Raw genomic sequence first — 26,951 nt, 5'->3', positions numbered from 1 at the left:
GAGAGGGAGAGGGAAGAGGGAGAGAAAGAGCTCGTCGCCCAGCCGAGCTCATCTGCCCGCCGGCCGTCGGCCCAGCCGAGCTTGTTGCGTCGCCTCCGCCCGCCTCCGCCTCCAGCCCATTTTTTAGGCCCCCTCCAGTCCTTCTTCCCCCTCCCTCTCCCCCTCCCCCTCCCCCTCTTCGTCTTCTTCTTGCTTCTTCCGCTGTAAAAAAAAAAAAAAGGAAATTAGGGGGATTCAGAGGAGCTCATTTTCGAGCTCCCTAGCACGGTCCTTCAAAATCAGTAAAAAGAACTCGTACAAATGATGGTACTTTTTTTCTCTTTTTTTTTCATTTAGTCCTGCTTTTTTGAGGGATTTTATCGGTCACCAGTGAATTTTTTTTAAAAAAAATTCCTACCTTTTTTTAGTGCTTTTATACTAGAAAATATTTTAAATTTCTTAAAAAAATGATAAAAACTGGGAAGGGGGGAATTCAATGAAAATAGGTCAATTTTATTACATTAAAATATCAACATAAATTTTTGTTTTTAGTATTTTTTTTTTCTTTACAAATTTGAACCATTTTTTATTTTTAAAGAACTACTATTAGTACCTATCTCTTTATTTTAGCCCTCTCATACTAGCAAAATGAATCCCCTCATTTTTCTTTTTGAACTCTCACTTTAATACTAAGGCCTCGTTTGGGAAAAGGCTAATTTAGTAACTTTTTGACTATTTGGTTAAAATATGAACTAAAAAAAACTAGTATGTTTGGGATGACTTTTTGGCTTTTTACGAAAAGATGTGCAAAAAGTAGAGAGAAAAGAGAATCTTTGACTTTTTGGTATGGATTGTTGCTTTTTGGCTAATTTAGTAACTTTTTGACTTTTTGGCTAAAAGGAAAGGTTCCCAAACGAGGCCTAACTATACCCCTAATCCCAAATCCAGACCCAAACCCAAACCCAAACCCAAAACCTTGCCCCTACTCTTGACCACCACCTCCGGCACCACATCTAACCATTCTTCTTCTTCTTCCACCATTGAGCCCTCTCCTTTTTCTACTTTTTTTTCTTCCTCTTTTCCACCACTGTGTCGCTGCCATCACTACCCACCACCACCATCTTCTTCTCTTCGTAACTCTTTGCCAAACCCTAGCCATCGCGAGAGAGAGATGGAGGAAACCATGGCGACGAAGATGAGATCAAGCGAGAGAGAGAAATGGAGAAGATGGCGACACGACAAAAATGATGGTGACGCAATGGTTGGTCTACGGTTTTGCAACAAGAAAAAGAAGAATAAGGGCTATTTGTTAGCAAAGGTGGTGGAGATAGGTTACAGTAACAGATAGATTTACAGTTGCAACGAAGGGTTAGAAGATGGGCTGCAATGGTGGAAGAAAGGCTGAGGGTGATTCTCGATGGAGGTGGTGGCTAGTTGTGATGAAAGAAGTGGTGGTTGCGACAGTGGCAAACAGTGACAAGAAAGGCAGGCAACAGCAGCGGCCGAAGGTGATGGGAATGGCTAGGATTTGGGTATGAAAAATTACAGTTATAAGATTAGGGATGAAGATAAAAATGAAATTTCATGTTTAACCAATTAGAATTAAAAAAAATAAAAGAGATGTAGGTCCAAAGAAGAAAGACAAGTGTTAATAGGAGCACTCTATTTTTATAAGTAAAAACATCCAAACAAATAATTGAAAAACAGGCATTAAAGAAATAATAGGAAAACAAGAAACTTCTTTGAGACAGGTTTTTAAGCCTTTTTTTTTTTGATCAGACAAAACTCCTAACAAGAACTTTCCTAGTGAACAAAGACCAAGAACTCCACAAAATACTAACATTTTTTTCACAAAAACTCTGTTTTTGTTGGTTGCCAAAGGCATCACTATTTTAGCCACAACTTTTTAATAAACGATTTTTTAAGCCAATGTCCACAATACAGCAACTTCCTCCTCCCAAAAATCATTCTGACTAAAATGAGAAACACACGTCACACGCTACAAAAAAACAAGAAAAAAAATTTTAAGCCTAAGAACAGTCCTATATACCAACGCAAAGGGAAAAAGCTTACACATCATTCGACTCCTGAATATTGCACCAACATACTCAAATGGTGCATCACCGAACACAATTCAACCTGGCAATCCATCTCACTCCAGAAGGTGGCTTGGTTTGAGCATATTGAGAACCAACACATAAGTTTATGTACTAACACATGAGAACCAATGTACACCATGGGCAAACTAATAAAGAGCATACTGACAGAGTTAATTGATTAGCGGAGAGAGAGAGGAGAGAGAGATCACAACTAGACACTAATTCCACAAATACAAATACAAAACAAAGAAAGTAGAAAGCAACTCTTACAGAAAACCCACACCACTTACTTCCTAAGCGCAGAAATTACCAAACCAACTCTTCTAAAGACCCAACCCTGTCAAAGCAAGTCCCCGCATAACGCAGAAAAATACTGTGGAATTTGAACCACCAAGCATCAGACCTCAAACAACCTGCTTCAGACTCACCATTCAACTACTCTCTCCACTTCCTCTATCCATTTATCACAGCTTTGGTTCCGCCAGTCTCGAAGTTGTCAAGCTGCTACTACTGCTTCCAACTGTACGGTTTTGTTCCCCAACTCTAGACGCCAAAGCAAGAACTTCAGGAGACATTTCCCAGCTTCCACTTTTCCTGCCCCAACTCGACCGCCTTGGATGTATTCCAGCACGATCCCCCTCATCAACAGTAGTCCTTATATCTGGAGACATTGCGCCTACCCCACCATCCTTAATAATATTCAAGCCATCATTGCTGCTAAGTTGCACTTCACAACGATCTAACCCAGCCCCTACATCTCCCCAAACCGCTTTCCTCCCCATTTCTATGTCGTCCACGGCTTTCCCCATGTTTGGACTAACAAAACCGCAACCCACCGATCGAGCCGGTAACGCTGGTTCCCTTTGTACCTTTGCCCTGAAACTGTTCTTGGATGGAGAGATACTGCTGCAGAAAATCTCCTTGAAGTTCTCCATCACTCCTTTATTATAGGGGTTGGCTCGCCGATCGTAACGATATCTGAAATTCTCATAAGTAGTCTGCAAAAACAAGGCACAAAGATATTTCTTGTTATTTAGAAAAGAAAATTTAATGTAAAGCCGAGGGGAAAAAATTTGTTATTTACCTGATTTGTACTGATGAGATAGAAATGGAAAGCAGTAAGGCCACCAACAAACCACACTGATATAAAGGTATAAACTATTAGCACAATGGAAGCAGGGGACTTGATCATTGCTTTCCATATTGTTGTCTCCTCTGAATCCATAATCTTCTTAATGTAAACCCAGCAAAAGCTAAAAACATATATACAAAGAATAGTTGTCGAGAAGACAAACATGAAGAAGAATCGATAATTCCGCTGCACCAAGAAGGGTCAATGGTTGGGGTTAATTAAATGTCTATGCAATCAGAAAGTTAAAGGATTACTGCAATCATAGATGAGGACAAAAAGTGGGAAAAACATGAAATCATAACAAAAACTTCCACATCTAGTATTTTGAACAGCATCATTCTAACAACGTAAAAGTTTAGGGTACAGATGTACAGGCAGAACAAAATATTTATCAAATTAAGAAGCAAGACAAGCCTGGGGAAAAGTATAGAGAGAAATCTTAGGAATTTAAAAAAAAAAAAAAAATTCAAGCAGAAGAACTTGGTTTCTACTGTTTAGAAAAATATTATTGATCGGAGTTGTAATGGTTTCTAGCAGTTAATTAGGTTTATTGGGAAATTGTTAATTAATTTCCTTTTCTGGGCAATATTAACTCAGATTCCACAAGAAACTTGAACCTAATTCCAGTTGTTCCTAATGTTTGTAAGGTAATAGACATTCCGATCCCAATTACAAAAATGAAGCAATAAGAAAAGAAAATTCCGGGGATTCAAAATTTTCAAATTGAAGTATTACTGCCTCATGAGAAATTCAGACACCAAGAAAATCAGCTATATTTTCCAAGATCTTTCTCTCGTCAGGAGCAACCTAGTTAGGCTGTACCACTCGCTCTATGAAGTCAAAAATCTTCCAAAAGAATTTAAACACATACAGACGCAGAATGCAGCTTCACACCAAAAAGCAAGGGTTTGGTGACTTTGTCCTCATAAGTGGAGTGCGTTTGGTGCAATATTAGCAGGACATGCAAGGGAAACTTCTTTTGGGCACAACCAAAAGGTCGGAGACCAATCTTCAGTGATTGCAAGAACTTTCAGCTTAGAGATTGCATTTGCATATGCATATATGCTTAGGAAAGGGAAGCAAGGAATTGTGCACGTGGATGAGAATGTAAAACTAGTCATAGAGGGGAAAACACGTGAATCATTAAGTCCTACGAAGATTTTCAAATTTCTTCTATGCATCTTTTCTCAAGACTGTCAGGATTAATTAATGTAAGGTCTAGCACTTCAAAACTGTCTAGTTGTAGTGAACAAATAGTGTATGAGGACCTCAAAATTGGAACTGTCCAGATGAATTCCTATATTTATTTAATTATTGATTTAGGATAGTCTCAAAAAGAAAAAGAAAAAATCCTCTTCAGACATGCTCAGCTCATTGGACTTCGTCCAACTCAATGATTATTCCAGTAAAAGAATTTCATATTGCATAACATGACAGAAAGAGCACAACTGTATGGCCATCAACTACCAATACATACTGAATAATTTTACAAGAACGTGTTTCTTACCAGCCCAATACATTGACCAACCCAAGGGCAGTGGTGGTCAAATCGTTCGACACAATTGTTGCAGATTGAACAGTGGGAGCAGCGTGGAGGTCTATATAGCATGCAGGTATCACAATACTTAATCTTCACCGTAATTCCATTCACCTCTACTTCCTTAATGCGAGGCAATCGCAGCTGTGGGGTTTGGCCACCACCATCTGCACTCCCATCATAGCCTTCTGGTTCTGGAGGGTGAGCATTACGAGGAATGATGCCAGGATCTCTTCCCGATGTTAGCAATAGAAGAACTAAAACCTGAAAAGCCCAATACATTTACCAGGTTAGAGTTCAAGTCACAATTTCTTTTCCTTTTAAAGTTCCAAGGGTTGTTTGAAAACTTATTAATACTGGACACCTACGTAAGCTGGTTAATACTGATGAGTCTGATGACCAAAATGATGTGGTAGCCTTCTATACTTTTTCTACTATGTCAATGGAAATTCTCACATTGGCCATCCAGAGATCCAAAAACCAAGCCAACCAATGCATATTGGCTCTTGATTTGGGGTTTCTGTCCATACTACAATGCCAATGAAATGGTGCAAATTGGAGATCTGCTGTAATATGTCCATAGAAATGCTCAATTAGTGGCTCTAAAACATGGATTGGCCTGAACTTCGACAGTTGAATCAATCAAAACCACCAAATATGTGCTGCCTGTCCCTCCATGCTAGCACGTAGGTCAGGTACACAATGCGTCAAGTAAACTCAACCTGTTCCTTCCATATCTCAACTGTTAACTGTGGTTAACAGGAGACTACATAATAAAATTAAAGCCAGCCTATTATAAATTCACTGACAGCCTATCAATAAACGCAGCTCTCCTTCCCAAAGGCAGAATTTTTACAAAAGTTGGACAGCCATGATAGAATGGGATATTTTATGTGAGAGAAAGATTTACAAATCCACTTCCAGATAGAAGAACAAATCTGTTGATAGTTTAAAATACTAACAAGCACATCCAGTACGACAATTTTTGGAAAAAGGAATCTTGCTTTATCTGTTAAGACTAAGCAACCAGCTAAAATGCATTTATTTAAATTTGAATGGAGGAGAAAAACATTATAACTACGCTCTATGCCAAAAATAGGAGTATAGGACATTGGAGAAAAGGGAATGTAGACAAACAGATTTAGGCCAAGTTTGGCATGTCTTGAAAAAGACAAAAAGTCAAAAAATCACTATCTTATTTAAGTCACATCATCTTATTTAAGTCATATCACCTCTCTAACACATCACTTCAAACCCAACCCAAACCCAACCCATATTTCATAAAAAGTCAAAAAGTGCACTTATTTAAATCATCCCAAACAACCCCTTAAGGGACCAAAATGTTGCATGCATCTTGCCATCTATGTCCCCTATTCTACTGGCTTTCAATATTGATGCTTTATTTTAGAGGGGACAAAATACTCTAGCCAAGTATACTTTATTAGACAATACGCCCATTCAAAAATTCACAAGCATTATAACCCTCCACATTTCGTATTGTAATCACTTAACTCTGTGAGTATGCCCTCATATATTACAATCTATAAACTTAAAGATTGAAGTCAGGTTCAGACACGAGTAAATCTAAATAGTACCAATACAAAAAATGTCCCTTGACAGAAATAATAATGCTAAACATCTTCCAACTATGGAGAATTGGCTTAGTGACTATTAGATGTGGTTGGGATGGAACTAGACATGCTAGATGCATTGGGAAAATAAGTTTCTCCACTTTGAACTGATTTTTTGCCACCCTTATAAGTTATAATCACTAATTTGAAAACGTTTTGCCGACACACATTAGGCTTAGTAGCCACCTTTCCATCACCACAAATAACTATAAGAAATATGCAGTTAACTCTTCTCTCTCTATTCTTACTTATGGGGAAAATTCCAAAATATGACGCAAAAGAACAATGAATTTTTTGTGTATCCACAACATAAATAAGCAACAAGAAACATAATTTTTAGCAGTCAAGATTGGTTCTGCCTCGTAAGTACCAAGCATCCACAGTAAATTGCTATTTGACAGGATATTTGACAACAAAAAGAATATACAAGAGAAATCATAAATGTAAGATGTGGCAATTAATTCTTTAAGAACTTTGTGCCGGCATCCTTGCATGCATGTGAGTGATTGAGAGAGTGGGAAACACTAGAGAGGGACTCACATAAAAGGTGAAGACAACAGCCACAACCATAATTGATATTCCCAAATGGTTAGAGAGATCATCCATCAATTTTCTAGCAACAAACACACAGAAAATTGTGACAGGAGCAACAATGAGGAATATGGTCAGCAACAGCGACCTTACATCCGGTCCAAATATAAACCGTCCCTGAAGAAAGAATATCTGCAATCACACAAGTAACAAGACAATTAATAATATCCTAATGAAACCAATAAGGTATTCAAAAAGAACCAAAAAAAAAAAAAAACACATGCTACAAGCTCTCTGTAAAATATGCTACCAAATTGTTTGTGTAGTCTCAGGAAACCCATTTTAATAGTTTCCCAACTTGCTTCATTAATGAAGTGTATAAGCATTCAGCACTGGATAACAGCTTTATCCAAGAATTAGTTTTATCTCAGTCCAAGAAACAAACAAAAGTAGCAAAACAGAACACAACACAACAAAATAAAAGTACAAGCTTTCAGTCCAGTTTTAACAAAAAACATATACATTTAACAAAATCAATCAGAGCCGAGCTGCAAAACCCTCGTTCAAATACTGATGCAGAACCAATAATTGCATATGTAATCACAAATATATATATATATATAGTTATAACCCCCCAAAGTCCCCATTCTTCAAAATCTACGATCAACTTTTGGTTACATCAGAATTTTGTCACCAGAGAGAGAGAGAGAGAGAGAGAGAGAGAGAGAGAGATTTTACTTGACAAGATTTGTGAATTGAGTACAAAACATAGCAAAAGCAGCTACCAAAAAAAAAAAAGAAAAAAGAAGTGGACTTTAAGCTAGTAAACAAATAAAACGGCAAGTGAAAAGTGGGGAATGAAAGGAAACCCTGGAAAATAGAGAGAAACTTACATTGCTGCCTTTCCATGCCTGGTAAATTCGTAAATCATCGGAGACACTAGTGGATCCGGATAGCGGATCTGAGTGCTTCGGAGGAGGAACCACATACATTCTCACGATCTGAAGCCCTCAACTTGAGATCTCCAATCCAATACAAATACAGTATATGTTTTTGGAAGGAATCTAGCCTGCCAAAGCATATACAACAAACAAGAAATCAAAGAGTATTTTATGAGCTGATCTAGGGTTTCCAACTTTCCGAACCCCAAGTAGGTCAGATTCCGGTGACTAGCCGTCGCCGACAACTCAAGGGCTAGTTTGGATACGGCCGACTGGCCATGAGACAGAGAGAGAGAGAGAGAGAGAGAGAGAGAGAGGGTAGTAGTGTGCGTGAGAGAGAGGGAGTGTTGGGTGTACTGTGTATACCTTTGCTTTCCGTGGGTGGGTGGGACAGAGAGAGAGAGAGAGAGATTCTCTATGTGGGCTTCACAGGTAGGACTTTCAAAGTGACGTGGAGGGGTTTGGTTGGGGAGAGGGTCCAGTGAGGGACAGTCTGCTTTTTGGGCCAACAGAGAAAAATGACCCATCGGGTGTCGCGTGGCGCTGTTCCACTTGATACCCCCCACTCCGCCTTATTTGGGGTTCGCTTTCGCAGAGCCACTGAATTTTATTTTTATTTTTCTTTTTTTATTTGTTTTTAATGCATTTGTTTTATGTTTTAAATTTTTTTATTTAAATTTTTTAATATATAATTTAATAATTAAAAATGTATTAAAATAAAACAACAAATTGACTACATGACTCTGTGCCACTAAACAGGCACATGATCGCATTAAAATATTTAATCCATTTGATCAATTTTTCAACAAATAGTATGCTTTTATGAAAATTTGTGCTTTCACCTCATGCATACAAAAGTATACTTTCTCATAATTGAGTACAAAAAATAAAAAATTTAGTAGTTGGAGGAGGTGCTACATCTATTACATTTTTTTTCCCCAACCATTACAATTTGTAATTGTATTATTGTTGGCTACACATTTTGTGTTAGTCAGTGACAATTCGATGCGTGGTAAAGTAAGGGTAATATGAGGAGACCAGGCAGGTCTTCGATCCTGACCATACACGCGGCAGTTAATATTGGTTGTTATAAGATCTGAGTAGTAGCGGATCAACAAAGAAATGTACGGTGACGTGGCTTTAACGGTTGCTCACATTCAAATTCGAATATAGGGGGGAAGCCTAACTGCAAGTGAAGGCGTAGTGGAACTACTTATAAGGTAGCATGATCAGCGATTACGGAGGAGCAGTTCGACGGTTTGAAGTACAATTCGATGGTTATCTTCGGAGAGTATAAATAGCAGGAAGGACTTCAGAAAAAGAAAAAAAAAAAAAAGATCAAAAGAAAACCAGTCTTACTTTACATATTCCAGTGTTATTTCCTGTCCTTTACATTTCTGTACTTTAAGTTCCTGCGCTGCACTTCATTTGTAGGAGTAGTTTTCGAGTATATTGCCGCTGTAATTCTCTACGGAACTAAGATCATTGTAAGTTTTTCATACTAATGAAATGCTTCAGTTTATTTAACTGTTCTTATGCTCAAGTTCTCTGAAGTCAAATTACCAGTAAGCCACCAGTAAAAGTCCTCTTTATTGAGGCTAAAAGAACCATAACACAATCGTCTGAATAATTGTTTGGCAATTACAATTTCTGTAAGGACTGATTGATCCTTGCTGGCACGCTCATAATTACAAAAATAACCTTCGAAAGCCAAAAAACTAACATATATTTTTGGCACGCCCAGTGGGACCTTTTAAAAAATGGCTAGACGTAGGAGACAAGGAGAGAATGAACGATTGGAAGAAGGCGTGGAAGGAGAAGTGGAGACATCCAATCCAGAGGATAATGTGATAACACATCCTGTGGAGACTCCTATTTTATTAGAACCCATGGTCGAACAGACCAATACTTCAGAGCAAATACCATTTGTTCGTAATAGTGGACGAGACCAAGGAATTGGACCATCTAGTGTCCCATTTACCCAGCCAGTCAACCCATGGGGCGGCTTAGTAGATGCTATGGGACAGCAATTAATAAACACAATGGAAAGGTGGACAGTATCCTTTTTTGATCGAATGAATAACCACCAACCAACAAATGTAAGACACATGGAGGAAGTAAATGTCCCTCAACAAAGATTGGCTAGACAGCCTATGCAAGCTAATGGACATTCCAATGGTCAAACCAGTAATCAGATTCATGAAAGATTACCACCTCAGTCTTGGTACGAAACCATTTCGAGGCCTGTGGCAGGCCAGAATGCCTCAATGTTTAACAGTGAAGCCATGCAAATTGGTTGATCTGGCCCAGTACAAGAAAATGGCATAAGAATGGTTCCAAATCCCACATTCGAAGCCTTACCTGGAACTAGGGGGTACAATAATCCCTTATTCGAATTTATACACGGGGGGTTGGAAGGTTTCCCTACAAGTGGAAGGGATACAATACCTGTTCCAGCACCTTTCGTGGGTCTTTTCGTAGGACAGGCTCAAAGAGGTTACTTACACCTCCAACAGCAGCCTGTACCACAGGGACAGCCAGTCCCGAATGTGCTACCTTATGGACCAAGGGAACCACAAGCACAAGTTTATCCGCCAAATCCTGTGTTTGCTCCACCAGTAGTTGTTCAGCAGGCACAAAATATGGTCCCTAGGGACCAAATTACTGAGATAGTTAGGGAGTTGTGTAGACCAATGGCTCGAGGGGTCCAAACTCCTGTGTATAGAAAACCATACCCAGAATGGGTCGATAGGGTACATGAATATCCAAGAGGTTTCAGGGTACCAGATTTTGTCCTCTTTCATGAGAACGGAAACCAATCGACAATAGAGCATATTGCTAGGTTTGCCGCTCAATGTGGTGAATTTACCAATCATGATTATATGAAATTGAGACTATTCCCGAATTCTTTAACTGGGGGAGCGTTTGTATGGTACATTAATCTTCCACCTGACTCCATCCAGACTTGGCAGCAAATGGAAGAGGCATTTCATGCCCAATTCTTCCAATCTAAGCCAGAAGTTTCCATGGCAGACTTGGCAAGATTGAGTCAAAGGCCTGAAGAGAAGGCTACTCAGTTTATTTCTAGATTTAAGAGGGCTCGAAATAAATGTAGAGTAATCTTGCCAGAAACGGAATTCGTAAGATTGGCTCAAAATGGCCTAGAGTTCAGGCTTCGAAAGAAGTTTGATTCAACAGAGTTTAGAGATTTAGTGGAACTGACTTATAAAGTATCTAGATATGAAGCATTACTAGAAGAGGAACAGGATCGAAATAATGCATCATATAGGACATACTACAAAGATCCTAATTATGAGATTGATGCCGCAAAGATTGTGGAAAAAGAGCCTATGATCTGTGAAGCATTAATTCATAAAGATACGACAATTGACTAGCAGTTTAAAAAGAAAGATCTCCACAGGAAATATTCTTTCGATTTAACTAAGGCAGATGACATTTTTTATCATTTGCTTGCAGCCAACTTCCTTAAGTTACCAAAAGGGGTTAAAATTCCATCTCTTGATGAACTTAAAGGAAAAATATATTGTAAATGGCATAATTCTTGGTCTCACTCGACTAAAAACTGTGTTGTTTTTCGAGACAGGATCCAAGAACAAATTCGGAAAGGGAGTTTGAAGTTCCCAGCCAAAGTTGAAAAAGCCATGGGGATCGATAGCAATCCATTTCCAGAAATTGGAGAGGTGGCAGCCAATGTCATTATGTCAAACTTTCAGAACCTGTCTTTGAAAGAATTGAAGGAAGTCAATGTACAGATGCATGTGGCTAACCAAACAGCAACCAAAAAAGACATTAGGAGTCCACCAGCTATGGGACGAGATTTCTCACATCAGATGGAAGACTCTGATGAAGAAGCACTGGATGATGATTCCTTAGAGGCAGCCGTAATGCAAAGAATGTGTCCCAGGTGCAGACTGAGTTATAAGTGGTTGAAAGGCATTCCAGTTGATGGGAAGCAGTATTACAGGGATGTGCAGAGGCGTCCCAAACTAACCAATGCTTATAATAAAAGGCCGTATCCGGCTAATGTTAGGCGGCAGCCATTAGTGGTTGAACCTGCAGTTGATAAGATGCATGCTAAAGGCAAGAGGCCCTTATATGAGGCCAGGTCACCTAACTATTATAGGATGGAGAGTAGTCATTCTGAAAGAAGACTGGAGAAGAGTTCAGGTTTTAGGATCAAAGCCAGGAATTGGCCCCCTGGGCCAGCTTCACGAAGGATAGAAAATGATCACCCTCATCGAGAGCCTGAATCAGGCTCAAAGCTTGGAGACAGGGCCAAACAATTGTCTTCACAGCCAGCCTCGAAGGTGACCTCGAAAGAAGAAAGAGGCAGTTCAACGTTTGGGTCAGTAAGTTCGTGGGTACCTAGAGTCCCAGATTGGTTTGTGATGCAAAACAAACCTAGGGAAATGCCTACCCAAAGGAATTTTGGAAATCAAAGTAGGATGGTTAAGCCTCCTTTGGTGGCCCCCAACAACTGGGTATTGCTGAAACACCCAAGAACGAGGGAACCAGATATGGTCCCCGTTATTTCTAGATCACAAAGGAGGAAAATTCAGCGTAGGTACACCCAATACCAGAAAGACCTGAAAGAAAGTAGAGAGAGTTCTTCGTTGATCCAGACTGGAGAAAAGAAGAATCGAAAGTCAGACCGTAATCCAAAGCCAGTTATACAAAATGAGGTGGATCGCAGCAAAGAATAGTTGGCCAAGGTTCATTCTGAACTGAAAGTCAGAGAGAAGGAAAGCCTAGCAGGGTTGGAGAAAGCTCTGATGGAGAGTGGTAGCGAAACGGAAGAAGATATTGGCGTAAGCCAGAAGAAAGAAATGGTGGAAGAAGAAATGTTCGAAACTTTCATGGCCGAGCAAACATTTCTGGTTGGAAAACCAGCCGAGGAAAATCATTCGAAGGGACCCGTTAGCAATGAAATACCATAATGCAGCATGCAGGATGTTTCTGAGGTAATTGACCAAGGTGACCAAGAGGGGAAACAGGTACAGCCAGCCATCCAGTTTGGCTTGTTTCCCCCGGTATCAGTGAACATGGTACACATACTACCACAGGAATTCCAAGCTGGAGATGAGAATCAAGAGGGGCAGGAAGCTGATCCAATTCCGATCTCTAGTGAAGATTCACAAGCGAGTATGGTACAAGACAATTTCGGAATGGTTACCCCAATGGAAGCTGAATACGAGAGCGAAGAAGTGGTAAGCATTAACCTCTCGTATCCATTCGAATATCCCTCGAATTCCATGACGCAGCATGTTAAGCCTTTGTACATTAAGGCCTTCTTCGATGGGATTCAGTTAAATCGAGTCTTGGTGGATAACGGAGCGGCGGTGAACTTATTACCGAAATCCTCCCTGAAGAAATTAGGGAAAAGGAATCCCAGGTTGATCCCAACTAGTACAACCATTGCTGGTTTTGCTGGAGACAAGCAGATGGCCCAGGGAATTCTACCCATCAACCTGAGTGTGGGAACCAAGGACTGCATGACGGCGTTTTTCGTCATCGATAACAATGCGAAGTACAATGCTTTACTTGGTAGAGATTGGATCCACACTAATAAATGTGTGCCTTCCTCTTTGCATCAGAAAATGATAATAGCTCTAGGCAATGGGAAGACGAAGGAAATTAATGCAGATCCTCAACCTTTCATAGCCTGTGCAGATTTCGCAGAAGCTAAGTTGTATATTGATGGCATGGCACCGCTCAGTATACTGATGGAATTCGATGGCTCAGCCGAAGTAACGGCTGATGAGGAAGTAGCACACCTGAAGCATTTAGTCCAGGAGAGTGCTGGTGAAGAGCTAGTGGTTAAAGATGACAATGATGCCTGGTTATAAGCAGCAAGATGAAGCACCAGAAGCCAGGTCTTTGGTTTTAATCAAGTTTTCAACATTGGATATAAAGTCAATAGTCCAGAAAGTACGAGAGCAAGAGAAAGAAGTCATGACAATTGGCTGCAAGCGGGAGCAGCAACAAGCCAGAGTTTTGACCCTTGATAAATACTGTGCATTGGACATAGAAACAAAAGTCCAAGAAATACAGGAAGAAGAAACCTTGTGGACAGACTTTGTCTATGAGGAGGAGAATAAAGAGGAGGAATCAAAGAACCTGGAAACAGAACACAGCAAGGAGACTTCTGCGAAGTCGGAGAAGATCAAAGAAGGAGTTCCAGTAAGTACTCAGATACAAGACCCCGTAGAAGAAATAAATTTAGGGGAAGATTATGTACAACAACCCATTTATATAAGTGCTTGGTTGAATTCTCTTGATAGGGACCAGTTATTGGTTATTCTGAGAAGATATAAAGATTGTTTTGCATGGTCATACAATGAACTACCAGGATTGGATAGGTCATTAGTGGAACATAGGCTTCCCATGAAGCCTAACTTCAAGCCATACAAACAAAAACCAAGAAGAATGGGTTCAGAAGTGATCCAGAAAGTCAAGGAAGAAATTCTTAGACTATTCAAGGCAGGCTTTATCAGAACAGCCAGGTATGTTGAGTGGCTATCTAATATTGTACCTGTAGTCAAGAAAAATGGCAAAATGAGGGTATGCATCGATTTTAGAAACCTAAATCTAGCAACTCCAAAAGATAAATATCCTATGCCTATAGTAGATTTGCTGGTGGATAGCTCAGCAGGACATCACATTTTATCAATGATGGATGGGCACTCAGGCTATAACCAAATCTGCATTGCGGAGGAAGATGTTCACAAGACAGCATTTAGATGCCCTGGAAATATCGGGACCTTCGAATGGGTTAAAATGCCGTTTGGCCTAAAGAATGCCGGGACCACATATCAGAGGGCTATGAACACTATCTTTCATGACCTTATTGGTGGGTATTTAGAATGTTATATTGACGACATCGTGGTTAAATCCCAATCCATGGAGGAACATCTGTTTCACCTAGAGGCAGCTTTTGAAAGAATGAGAAGGTTCAAATTGAAGCTTAATCCTCTTAAGTGTGTTTTTGGCGTATCATCTGGAAACTTCTTGGGCTATGTAGTACACAAGAAAGGAATACAGATCGACCAGAATAAAGCCAAGGCCATCATTGAAGCCAGACCTCCATCAAGTAAGAAAGAATTACAAAAGTTCCTTGGACAGGTTAATTTTCTTCGAAGATTCATTTCTAACACTGCAGGGAAAACTAAAATTTTTTCTTCTTTATTAAGGCTGAAAGATGAAGAGGAATTTGTGTGGACAACGGAGCATCAAAGTGCTTTCGATGGAATCAAAGCCTACTTGGCCAACCCTCCAGCACTGATGCCACCAAATGGCGTTAAGCCTTTGAAGTTGTACATAGCCGCAGCAGAAGATTCATTGGGAGCTTTCTTAGCCCAAGACAATAAGGAAGGCAAGGAGCAAGCTGTTTATTACCTCAGTAGGTTTTTAAATTCTTGTGAATGTAAATATTCAGCTGTAGAAAAGCTTTGCCTTGCGCTGCATTTTGCTGTAATAAAATTAAGATATTACCTTTTGCCTACGACTGTCTTGGTAATTGCAACCACAGATTTGGTTAAATACATGTTATCTAGACCTATGTTGAGGGGAAGAATTGGCAAATGGGTATTAGTCTTGTCAGAATTTCACTTAGAATATGTGGCCCAAAGGCAGTGAAAGGACAAGTTTTAGCCAATTTTTTGGCAGACCATCCATCTCAAACAGAGAGTCAAGAAATAATGGAACTCGGTATGGCTAGTGTCGAGCCATGGCAAATGTGGTTCGATGGGTCGAAAGCCAATGGCCTAATTGGAATTGGGATAGTAATCAAGTCACCACAAGGAATAGAAACCACACATGGTTTCAGAGTAGATGAAACTGCTTGTTCTAATAATCAAGCTGAATATGAAGCTTTGATAGTGGGATTGGAAATTCTTATTGGATTACAAGTACATGCAGTTGACATATTTGGAGATTCCCAATTGGTCGTTAACCAAGTAAAAGGGATTTTCAAGTGTCAAAGTATAAGTATGCTGCCATATTATGTCGTCGCATTACATTTTCTCTCTCAATTTGAAATAGTAAATGTAACTTACGTTCCGAGATTCTTGAATAATAGAGCTAATGATGTGGCGCAGAAAGTTTCGAATTTCAAGAGTAAAGATGGTACCCGGTGGGATGTAAGCCAAACAACATACCAAAAACCTATACCACCTTTAAATAAGAGGAACATGGTCCTGGAAGTCAATTATAATGATCTGCAGGAACAGGATTGGAGACATCCAATAATACAATACTTGGCTGGCCCATCCTCAAAAGCCATCAAAAGAGTTAAATTGCAATCTGTGCAATACATCATATACAACAATGATCTCTACAAAAGAGGGGGAGATGGTCTATTGTTAGAATGTTTAGGGCTAAAAGAAGCATTAATAGCTATGGCTGAAGTTCACGAAGGCATCTGTGGTGCACATCAGCCTAGTGTAAAAATGAGATGGCTGCTTCGAAGACATTCTTATTATTGGCCGACTATCCTTAAAGACTGCATAGAATATGCAAAGGGCTGCCAGGCATGTCTAAAGCATGGTACAATAAGGCATGTGCCCATAACTGATCTACATGCAGTAGTAAAGCCTTGGCCATTCAGAGGATGGGCCATGGATATGATGGGGAAAATACACCCTCCCTCTTCAAAGCATCATTGTTTTATTTTGGTAGCTACTGATTATTTCACCAAATGGATCGAAGCTAAACCATATAAAGCTGTAGATCAGACGGAGGTTATTGGGTTCATTAAAGATTTGATCCATAGATTTGGCATCCCACAAACGATAACGGTCGATAATGGGACTGTTTTTGATGGGAAAATGGTAAAGTCTTTTGTGGCTGAGTTCGGGATTAGCCTTGTTAATTCCACTCCATATTGCGCACAAGCCAATGGTCAGGCTGAGTCATCTAACAAGTCCTTAAAAAAGGGAATACAAAAGGTTGTGGAAGATAATCCTAGAGATTGGCACAACTTATTGTTAGATGTATTGTGGGCTTATAGAACTTCCCCAAGGTCAAGCACAGGAGTCACTCCTTATGCCTTAGTTTATGGGCATGATGCAGTGTTACCAGTGGAGATCAATGTTAAATCCTTAAGGGTAAGATGCCAAGACTAGTTGGATCCTGAGCAGTACTATCAGAGTATGTGCTTGGAGTTAGAAGATATAGATGAAGCTAGAATTTTGGCATTAAATAGCATTCTCTTTCAGAAGAAGAAAGCAGCCAAAAATTATAACAAGAAAGTCAAACACATTGGCTTTGATGAAGGTGATTTGGTGTGGAAGACAATACTTCCAATGGGGATTAGAAGCCATAGATTTGGCAAATGGTCACCTAACTGGGAAGGATCATATCAAATTCATAGAGTTTTGCTTTTTGGGGCATACCATTTGAAAAATTTGAGTGGTTATGTGCATCCCAAAAAGATTAATGGCAGATATTTAAAACCTTATTTTCCAACTATTTGGGAAACACAGGGAATAAAATAAACACTGAGTACAAGAACATAAAATAGTAAACAAGGAAATGTTTTATAAAGAGTCAAGTACATTTTGCCACAAGTTGGCCCAAAAATCATTACAATGTTTTAGCTGTTTTTGTACAACAGATTTCCTATTGGTAAACGACGAAAATAGTTGAATAGCTTCAGCCATATCTTTTTTTTGATCAGTCAGTCCTTGATTGGTGATTTGCAGTTTGAGTTCAGTTTGGAGTAAGGCCTGATTCACTGCAGAAAGCTCATCTTCGAGTTGAGCTTTCCTCTCCAGCAGTTGAGTTCGAAAGTGAGAGGCAGAGGAGTGTTGTTCCTTAAGCGTCGATACTTCAGTATGCACTTGAGAAACAAAACTTTGATCTCTAACCAATTTCTCATCTGCGGCCTTGGCAGCATGACAGATGCTGATGTAAAAATCGATAGTAGCTGCTGCCTGGGATAGGTGATTAGAGACATCCATACCAGACTGCTCAGCAAGTTTGCAGCATTGAAGAAACCCGTTTTTAATTATAGGCCTTTGTAGAGCCTCGAAGGGAATCCTCGAAAAAGAAATTAGCAGGTCCAGACAGGTGTCCAAGTCTATCAAAGGCACAGAAGGTTGGCTGCTGGAGGAAGGAGAGCTCCTAAAAATTTCCAGCAAAGAATCAGCCAAAACTAATGGCTCAGCCTCCTCATCGAATGTTGGAGAAGTAGAAGTGATGTCAAAAATACTAGCTAATCTTGCTTCAAAAATATCAATCTCATCAGTAGACATGAGGGGCGCAGAGAGAGTTGCCCTGGGAGACACAGAAGATTGCATAGGGATAGAAGAAATGGGTAGAGCATCTTTAATGGTCTCCATGGTCCTAGTCACCAATGAATCTAGAGAAGGAGGGCTGGAGCTAGGTAAAGGTAGTAAGTCATGAATTGGAGAGCTGTCAGCACCCATCAGAGACAAGGTAGTAGTTGGAATCTCCTTAGAAGGAGAAAGAGGAGCAAGACTCGGCAAAGAAGTAAATTGAGGAAAGTCAAGAGTCAAGTAAGAAAGATATGGAGTCAAACCAAGAGGAAGAGGTGCAGGAATGCTTGGCCTCAAGAAAAGTGCAGAAAATGTAGACCCTAAAAATGGAAGTATGGTCTGAGTAGTCCTTACATCCTGCATCTGATCAACCTCGAGTGAAACTGAGAGAGGTCTCATCGGAAAGATGAACTCAGAAGTTGCCGCTGCAAGAGGAAGATGTTAATCATATTATTTAATTTTGATGATGTCTAAAATATTATTTGTAACAATTTGGATTTTTTTAATATACATATTATTTGACACAAAATATTATCTTTTTAAAAATATATATTTGTTAAATATTATAATAAAAATATTTTTGAAAACTTTGCTATTCACTTTTTGAAAATTTAGATTGATCACTATTCACTTTTTGAAAATTTAGATTGATCACTATTCACTTTTTGACAAAATTAAAATAAAAATATTTTTGAAAACTTTACTATTCACTTTTTGAAAATTTAGGCTGATCACTATTCACTTTTTGACAAAATTAAAATTGATTAAAAATTTTGATTAATTATATTATTTTAACAAATTTAATATTGATGGGTTGTCTTGTGTTGACAAAATTAATATGGAGTGGTAGACTATATTTAGTTTAAAATCTCTATAACATATACAATATTTTAAATATGACATACATTTTCAGATCCATCATAAATATCATTTAAAGAGATTTTTCTGTGTATGCAAATATTTGATCAGAACATATATAACATTATATATATTGCATTTAATATAAATAGAATTCATCACGTGCGCTATTAAATTTTTTACATTACATTGATTATATCATATTATAATCAAACAAGAAGAAAAAGATGGAGTTATATATATATGTGTATATATATATATATATATTATAAACTAGATGGAGAAAATTATTTGTTTGTTTGAAAGTTATGAACTTTGTATTAAATTGTCTACAAAAATGGTGGCTCCATGTTTGAAATAACAAAAAGAAAAAAAAATTCAATCTTATTTTTTTATCTTTTGCTGACTATTCAAAATCAAGGAGTGTGCTTATGTAAGCGATGACATCAAGAGTGTGCTTATGTAAGCCATGACATCAGGAGCGTGCTTATGTAAGCCATGACGTCAGGAGCGTGCTTATATAAGCCATGACGTCAGCAAGGAGCGTCCAACGGGTATATTTTTGTGTATAAATAGAAGTGTTGGATGTGGAGAAAAATCAAGAACTTGAAGAGAAAATTTTCTGTGAGCTCCAAATTGTATTATTCTCTTTCACTTTCAGATCTAAGTCTAGCTTTTGTTCTTACACTTTCATATCTACTATTTGTGAGAGAATTATTGTAAAAGTGGGTTCAATTACCACTTATTCTTATTCCTTATTTTTGTGAGAGATTGTGTAAGGGTAAGGCATTTATTGTTGAGTGAGGCTCAATAGATAAGAGTAAGTCCTATGCCAAATCCACAAGCTTGGTGGTGTATTTATTCAATTGATAGTAAAGAAATTCTCAAGGAGGTTCCTTGGGGAGTGGACGTAGGCCTGGCGTGCCGAACCACTATAAATCGCAGTGTTTGATTTTCTCTCTCTATCTCTTCTACTTTTATATTGATAATTATTATTCTGTTTTTTTTATTTATTAAAATTCTGAATATTGTGTTATTTTTAATATTGTGAAATTTTTAATAACCCGATTCACCCCCCCTCTTGGGTTGCCTATCTGGGATAACAATTGGTATCAGAGCCTAGACTCTAGTTTTTGTGACTTAACTGTCTTAGAGTAGATCATGGCAACCCCTAGTTATTTCTTACCCGAGGGACAAGCATCTAATAGGCCACCTCTATTTAGCGGCACAAATTTTAGCTATTGGAAAACTAGGATGACCATACATATTCAATCTAATGATTATGAATGTTGGAAAATTATTTGTAATGGTCCAAAAATTCCTACCAAAACTATAGATGGACTTAGGGTACCAAAACCTGAAGATGAGTGGGATGAATCAGATATTAGAATGGCCCAAATTAATGTCAAAGCTACAAACATGTTGTACTGCGCCTTAGATGCCAACGAGTTCAATAGAATTTCCACATGTAAAACCGCAAAAGAAATTTGGGACAAGCTTATAGTGACTCATGAAGGAACCGAACAAGTTAAAGAATCTAGAGTCAGTTTGCTAGTCCATAATTATGAACTTTTTAAAATGAAGCCTGATGAAACTATTCCTCAAATGTTTACTCGTTTTACTGATATTATTAATGGTTTAACTTCTCTTGGCAAAATATATACTAATGCTGAAATTGTAAGAAAAGTGCTTAGGTCATTGCCAAAAAGTTGGGAGACAAAAGTCATTGCCATTACTGAAGCCAAGGATTTATCAAAGCTAAGTCTAGATGAGTTAATGAGATCTCTCTTAACTCATGAGCTCATAATGCAAGAAGGAAAGGAAGAGGAGGACAACAACAAGAAGAAAGGAATAGCTTTCAAATCCACCTCGAAACATCAAGAGGATAAGGAAGATGATTCAGATGAGGATGAGGAAATGACATTCATCACTAGAAAGTTCCAAAGGTTTGTAAGAAAGAAACAAGGTGTACGGAATTTTTTCAGAAAAGACTTCAACAACAGGGATTTTCAAAGAGGAGAAAATCACAAAAAATCTGAAGTAACCTGCTATGAATGCAACAAACCTGGACACTACAAATCAGAATGTCCAGAACTTAAGAAAAAATTCAAGAAGGACAAAAAGAAAGCTATGATTGCAGTATGGGGAAAAGATAGTGATGAAAGCGACACAGAAACCGAAGTTTGCAAAAACGAGGTTGCTAACCTATGTTTAATGGCACTTGGAAATGAAAATGAGGTAAATGACGAATCCTTTACATTTGATGAATTACAATTAGCTTTTGATGAATTACATGCTGAATTTAAGAAACTTAGTTTGAAAAATAATTGTCAAAAGAAAGTAATTTCAAGTTTATCAAAAGAAAATGAATCATTGACTTCCAAGATAAATATTTTAGAAAATGAAGCCATGAAAATGAAAAAGGAAAATGAGATTTTAACTCAAAAAGAGTCTTCAATTTCTGAAAAATATTTAGTTGTATTGCAAAAAGAAAACAAGTCTTTAAAAAATGAGCAAATTATTTTGAAAGAAAATATTGAAGACTTGAAAACTACTCTTTCAAAGTTCACTCAAGGTAGAGAGACTTTAGATAAAATTCTTAAAAATCAAAACCGTACTTTTGGTAGAGCCGGAATTGGATATAAACCTTTTTCAAAAGTAAAAACTGCCAAAAATGGTTTTGTATATGCATCTTCTAATCACTATCATCTCACATGTCATTTTTGTGGAACAAAAGGTCATATTTCACCTTCATGTCCTATTAAAAGAAATCCTTTTGCTAAAATAAAAAAGATGTGGGTTCCTAAGGATATCTCAAGGGTGTCAAATTCTAACTTTTATGGACCCAAGAAAAAATGGATACCAATAGAGAAATCAAATTTTTGTAAGTATGTTTCAAGACAAAATCCAGTAACGATAGATGGTATCTCGACAGTGCATGTTCGAGGCACATGACTGGAAATAAAGCTATGTTCGCCACACTCCAACCAAAGGATGGCGGATATGTGACTTTTGGCGACAATAGCAAGGGTAAAATCATTGGTGTAGGAAGTATTGGTAAAAATCCCTCTCCTATTATTGAAAATGTTTTATTTGTTGAAGGTTTAAAACATAACTTGCTTAGTATTAGTCAATTATGTGATAAAGGTTATAGAGTTATTTTTGAGAAAACTCATTGCACTATTGAAAATACCTTAGAAAACAAAACTTTATTTGTAGGTTATAGACATGAGAATGTATATGTGTTTGATTTACATGATTTATCTTCTCATTTTAACATTAAATGTTTATCTGCTATAAATGATAATGGTTGGCTTTGGCATAGAAGATTAGGACATGCTCATTTTGATTTAATTTCCAAGCTTTCAAAAAATGAGTTAGTCATAGGTTTACCAAAAATTATTTTTGAAAAAGATAAACTTTGTGATGCATGTCAATTTGGAAAACAAACTAGAATTTCTTTTAAATCCAAAAATATCGTTTCAACTACTAGACCGCTTCAACTCTTGCATATTGATCTATTCGGACCGTCTAGAACATTAAGTTTAGGAGGAAAATCTTATGCCCTTGTTTGTGTTGATGATTACACTAGATATACATGGGTATTATTTTTAGCACACAAAAATGAAGCCTTTTATAATTTCTCAAAACTTTGTAACAGAATTCAAAATGAGAAAAATCTTAATATTTGTAGTGTTAGAAGTGACCATGGTAGAGAATTTGAAAATGAGGATTTTATTATGTTTTGTGATGACTTAGGAATAGATCATAATTTCTCAGCCCCTAGGACTCCTCAACAAAACGGTGTCGTTGAAAGAAAAAATAGAACCCTTGAAGAAATGGCCCGTACTATGCTTTGTGAAAATAATTTGCCTAAATATTTTTGGGCGGAAGCTGTAAACACTGCATGCTATGTTATAAACCGTGCCATGATTAGACCTATTCTTAAGAAAACTCCTTACGAACTTTGGAAAGGTAGAAAACCTAATACTAGTCACTTGCGTGCTTTTGGTTGTAAATGCTTTGTATTAAATAACAATAAAGATAACTTAGGAAAATTTGATGCTAAATCGGATGAAGCTATATTTCTTGGTTATTCTATGTCTGGTAAAGCTTATAGAGTATTCAATAAAAGAACTCTACTTGTTGAAGAATCTGTGCATGTTGTTTTTGATGAATCTAACGATATTATTTCCAAGAATCTTGTAAGTAATGATATTGTAGAAAATCAACCAAGCATGGAAAGCATTTACAAAAAGGAAAATGAAGAAAATCCATTACGCGAACATGACGAAGAAATGACAATGGAGAAACTTCAAGAAATATATGCTCTTCCAGAAAATGACTCAAATCTACCTAAAGAATGGAAGTATGCTCATGGCCACCCCAAAGACCTCATCATAGGTGATGCGGCGAAAGGTATAAAAACTCGTTCCTCTGTTAGAAATATTTGTGGTAACTTAGCATTTGTTTCACAAATTGAACCAAAATCATTTTTAGAAGCTGAAAATGATGAAAACTGGATTTTAGCAATGCAAGAAGAATTAAATCAATTTGAAAGAAATGAAGTTTGGTTTTTGACCCCTCGACCTAAGGATCATCCCGTTATTGGTACAAAATGGGTTTTTCGAAATAAAATGGACGAATCTGGAGTTGTTACTAGAAATAAAGCTAGATTAGTAGCTCAAGGCTATAATTAAGAAGAGGGAATTGATTTTGATGAAACTTTTGCACCAGTTGCTAGACTTGAACCTATTAGAATGTTACTTGCTTTTGCGTGTTTTAAAGATTTTAAATTATATCAAATGGATGTTAAAAGTGCTTTTTTAAATGGGTACATTTCAGAGGAAGTCTATGTTGAACAACCTCCCGGTTTTGAAAATCATAAATACCCGGATCATGTTTTCAAACTTTCAAAAGCTTTATACGGCTTGAAACAAGCTCCTAGAGCATGGTATGAAAGATTGAGTAATTTTCTACTTGACAAAGATTTTTGTAGAGGAAAAATTGATACAACACTTTTTATAAAAATCAAAAAGGAATATATGCTAATTGTTCAAATTTATGTTGATGATATTATTTTTGGTGCTACTAATGAAAATTTGTGCAAAGAGTTTGCTAAAGACATGCAGGGTGAGTTTGAAATGAGTATGATGGGGGAATTAAATTACTTTCTTGGTCTACAAATTAAACAAACTAATGATGGAATCCATTTAAATCAAACGAAATATATCAAAGATCTACTCAAAAGGTTTGAAATGGAATCTTCAAAGCCTGCAGCAACTCCAATGAGCACATCGATAAAAATCGACAAAGATGAGCAAGGTAAACCTGTAGATGAAAAGAAATATCGAGGTATGATTGGTTCTTTACTTTATCTTACTTCAAGTAGGCCCGACATAATGTTTAGTGTTTGTATGTGTGCACGTTTTCAATCCGCACCGAAAGAGTCACACATCACCGCAGTCAAACGCATTTTCAGATATCTTATCGGCACTCAAAATTTGGGATTATGGTATCCTAAGGGAACCACCTTTGAACTTTTTGGTTACTCAGATGCCGACTTTGCGGGATGTAGACTTGACCGAAAAAGCACTAGTGGCACTTGTCATTTTCTTGGACACTCACTCACCTCTTGGTTTTGCAAAAAACAAAACTCAGTGGCTTTGTCAACTGCTGAAGCAGAATACATTACCGCCGCTGGGTGTTGTGCACAATTACTTTGGATGAAACAACAACTTCAAGATTTTGGACTTCACTATGATCATATTCCTATAAAATGTGACAACACAAGTGCCATTAACCTTTCAAAAAATCCTATTCAGCACTCACGCACTAAACACATTGAAATAAGACATCATTTTCTGAGAGATAATGTACTTAAAGGTGACATTGAACTCGAATTTGTGCCTACAAATTGTCAATTAGCTGACATATTTACCAAGCCTCTAAATGAAGAACAATTTTGTTATATCACCCACTCTCTCCTTTACTCTCTCTTTTTCTCTTCCTCTTGGTCTCTCGCTTTCCCCTTCTTCCTCACATCCTCAGCCGACTCCATCTCCATGCTCACCATCGTCTACAACCATCTTCACCATCCACAAAATCATCCATCACATTCATCTCTACCATTATCCACCCAAATCCCTCACCAATACACCGAACTCCATCACTTCTCCACTCGAAATCTTCATCTCCATCTTTACCGATTCATCAAGTTCCATCACCGATCCATCAAGATCCGTGACTGATCCATCAAGATCCGTGACTGATCCATCAAGATCCATTGCCGATCTACACAAATTCGTCACCGATCTACCTAATTGTCTCAATTTCTTCCGTTCATCAAGGTTATCACCGATCAACATGTTAAAATTCTTGTTGCACTGTGTTATATTTTTTTACTTGTTGTATGTGCTCCAAATTCTCTTGGATTTAATAATGGTTGCTTCTACCTTGTCTGAAGAAATTGTTTTTATTTTTATTTTCTCCTTTTATGCTAGTGCACTTTGTGTAATTGTTTATGGCCGGATCTTAATGGCCCTTGGTATTATAGATTGGTAATTTGTCTCTTCAAATTTATGTAATTTTTAGTGCATTAATTCAGGGGGAGACTCATATATTTTCATTATAAAACTATAAAAAAAAAAAATGGGCATGGGTAGATTCTGTGCATAATTTTAGGGGGAGTATATATATATATATATATATATATTTTACTCCTTATCTGCCATACTCCTTATTTGCACCAACAAACAAATTTATTTTTTTTGTGCATAGACAGAGTTAAAAATAAATAATAAAAAAAATTAAAATTTTAATAATAATAATAACAATAACTTAAATAAATAAAAATGGAAGAAATGCTCGAAATTTTATTTCAGAAAACGAAAATATTACTCAATTACATGTAAATTTTCAGAAGGCTTCACAGATTTATTCTTTTTCACTTCTCTCAACAATTTTTCATGAGCCTCTTTTACATGTCTCTCTCTATTTTCGATTTCTGTGAGTCTTGGCATTATCACTGTTGCATAATAATGCACTGCATTCTCCAACTGTGCATTTTTCCTTTTTAGCTCTTTCTTCTCCTTACACATATTCACTACTTGTTGTTTTAACAAGCACACCTCATCTCTCCATTGCTGATTTTCTTGTACTCTTGCTTGTAATCGTCGCCCCATATTGGAAACTGCAGTCATGGCCTGTGTACTAAGAGCCATAGTATTATTAATAGCATCGAAATCATTTCGATTGCCAATACCACTAGAACCCTCATTTACAGGCATAGCATGTGCCTGCGTCACTGGTACTCTCTCATTTGCCTGCATTACAGGCACCTCATGCAGGTCCGACTCATTGATAGCCAAGGTAAGGAATGACATGATTACAAAAGAAGCTAAAACAAATTCTTTTTCAAACACTTGATGATTTTGTATCTGATCTGTGTCACTTTTTATACACTCCATTGATCCATTACTCGATGCATATCTGCTATATCTGCTCAAATCTTTTGTTTGTCAATATTTCCTGCGCTCGAGATGCTCCAAAATCCCCACATTGATTCCGACAAGACAGACGGCCCCTTATTTTATTTTTGGCCATTCAGATTCTTGTATCAAATGTGCTTGTTTCTTATATCATATTATAATCAAACAAGAAGAAAAAGATGGAGTTATATATATATATATATATATTATAAACTAGATGGAGAAAATTATTTGTTTGTTTGAAAGTTATGAACTTTGTATTAAATTGTCTACAAAAATGGTGGCTCCATGTTTGAAATAACAAAAAGAAAAAAAAATTCAATCTTATTTTTTTATCTTTTGCTGACTATTCAAAATCAAGGAGTGTGCTTATGTAAGCGATGACATCAAGAGTGTGCTTATGTAAGCCATGACATCAGGAGCGTACTTATGTAAGCCATGACGTCAGGAGCGTG

At 37.5% G+C, this 26,951-nt stretch overlaps 1 protein-coding gene across 1 annotated transcript; it reads right to left on the bottom strand.

The window, feature by feature from the left end:
• Positions 1-2,162: 2,162 nt before the first annotated feature.
• LOC114315847 (putative protein S-acyltransferase 7) lies at positions 2,163-8,261 on the bottom strand. The gene is made up of 5 exons (XM_028262454.2): positions 7,803-8,261; positions 6,919-7,101; positions 4,718-5,011; positions 3,163-3,396; positions 2,163-3,076 (listed from the first exon to the last, which is right to left on the bottom strand). Exons 1-5 carry the CDS (start codon positions 7,899-7,901, stop codon positions 2,543-2,545), a joined length of 1,344 nt encoding a protein of 447 aa, XP_028118255.1. The 5' UTR covers positions 7,902-8,261; the 3' UTR covers positions 2,163-2,542.
• Positions 8,262-26,951: the final 18,690 nt, after the last annotated feature.

The sequence above is a fragment of the Camellia sinensis genome, chromosome 1 (genome assembly GCF_055761805.1).
Source record: "Camellia sinensis isolate YWXY chromosome 1, ASM5576180v1, whole genome shotgun sequence".
Classification (NCBI taxonomy): Eukaryota; Viridiplantae; Streptophyta; class Magnoliopsida; order Ericales; family Theaceae; genus Camellia; species Camellia sinensis.
The sequence above is the reverse complement of the archived record's forward strand: the minus strand, read 5'-3'. Positions and strand labels throughout refer to the sequence as shown.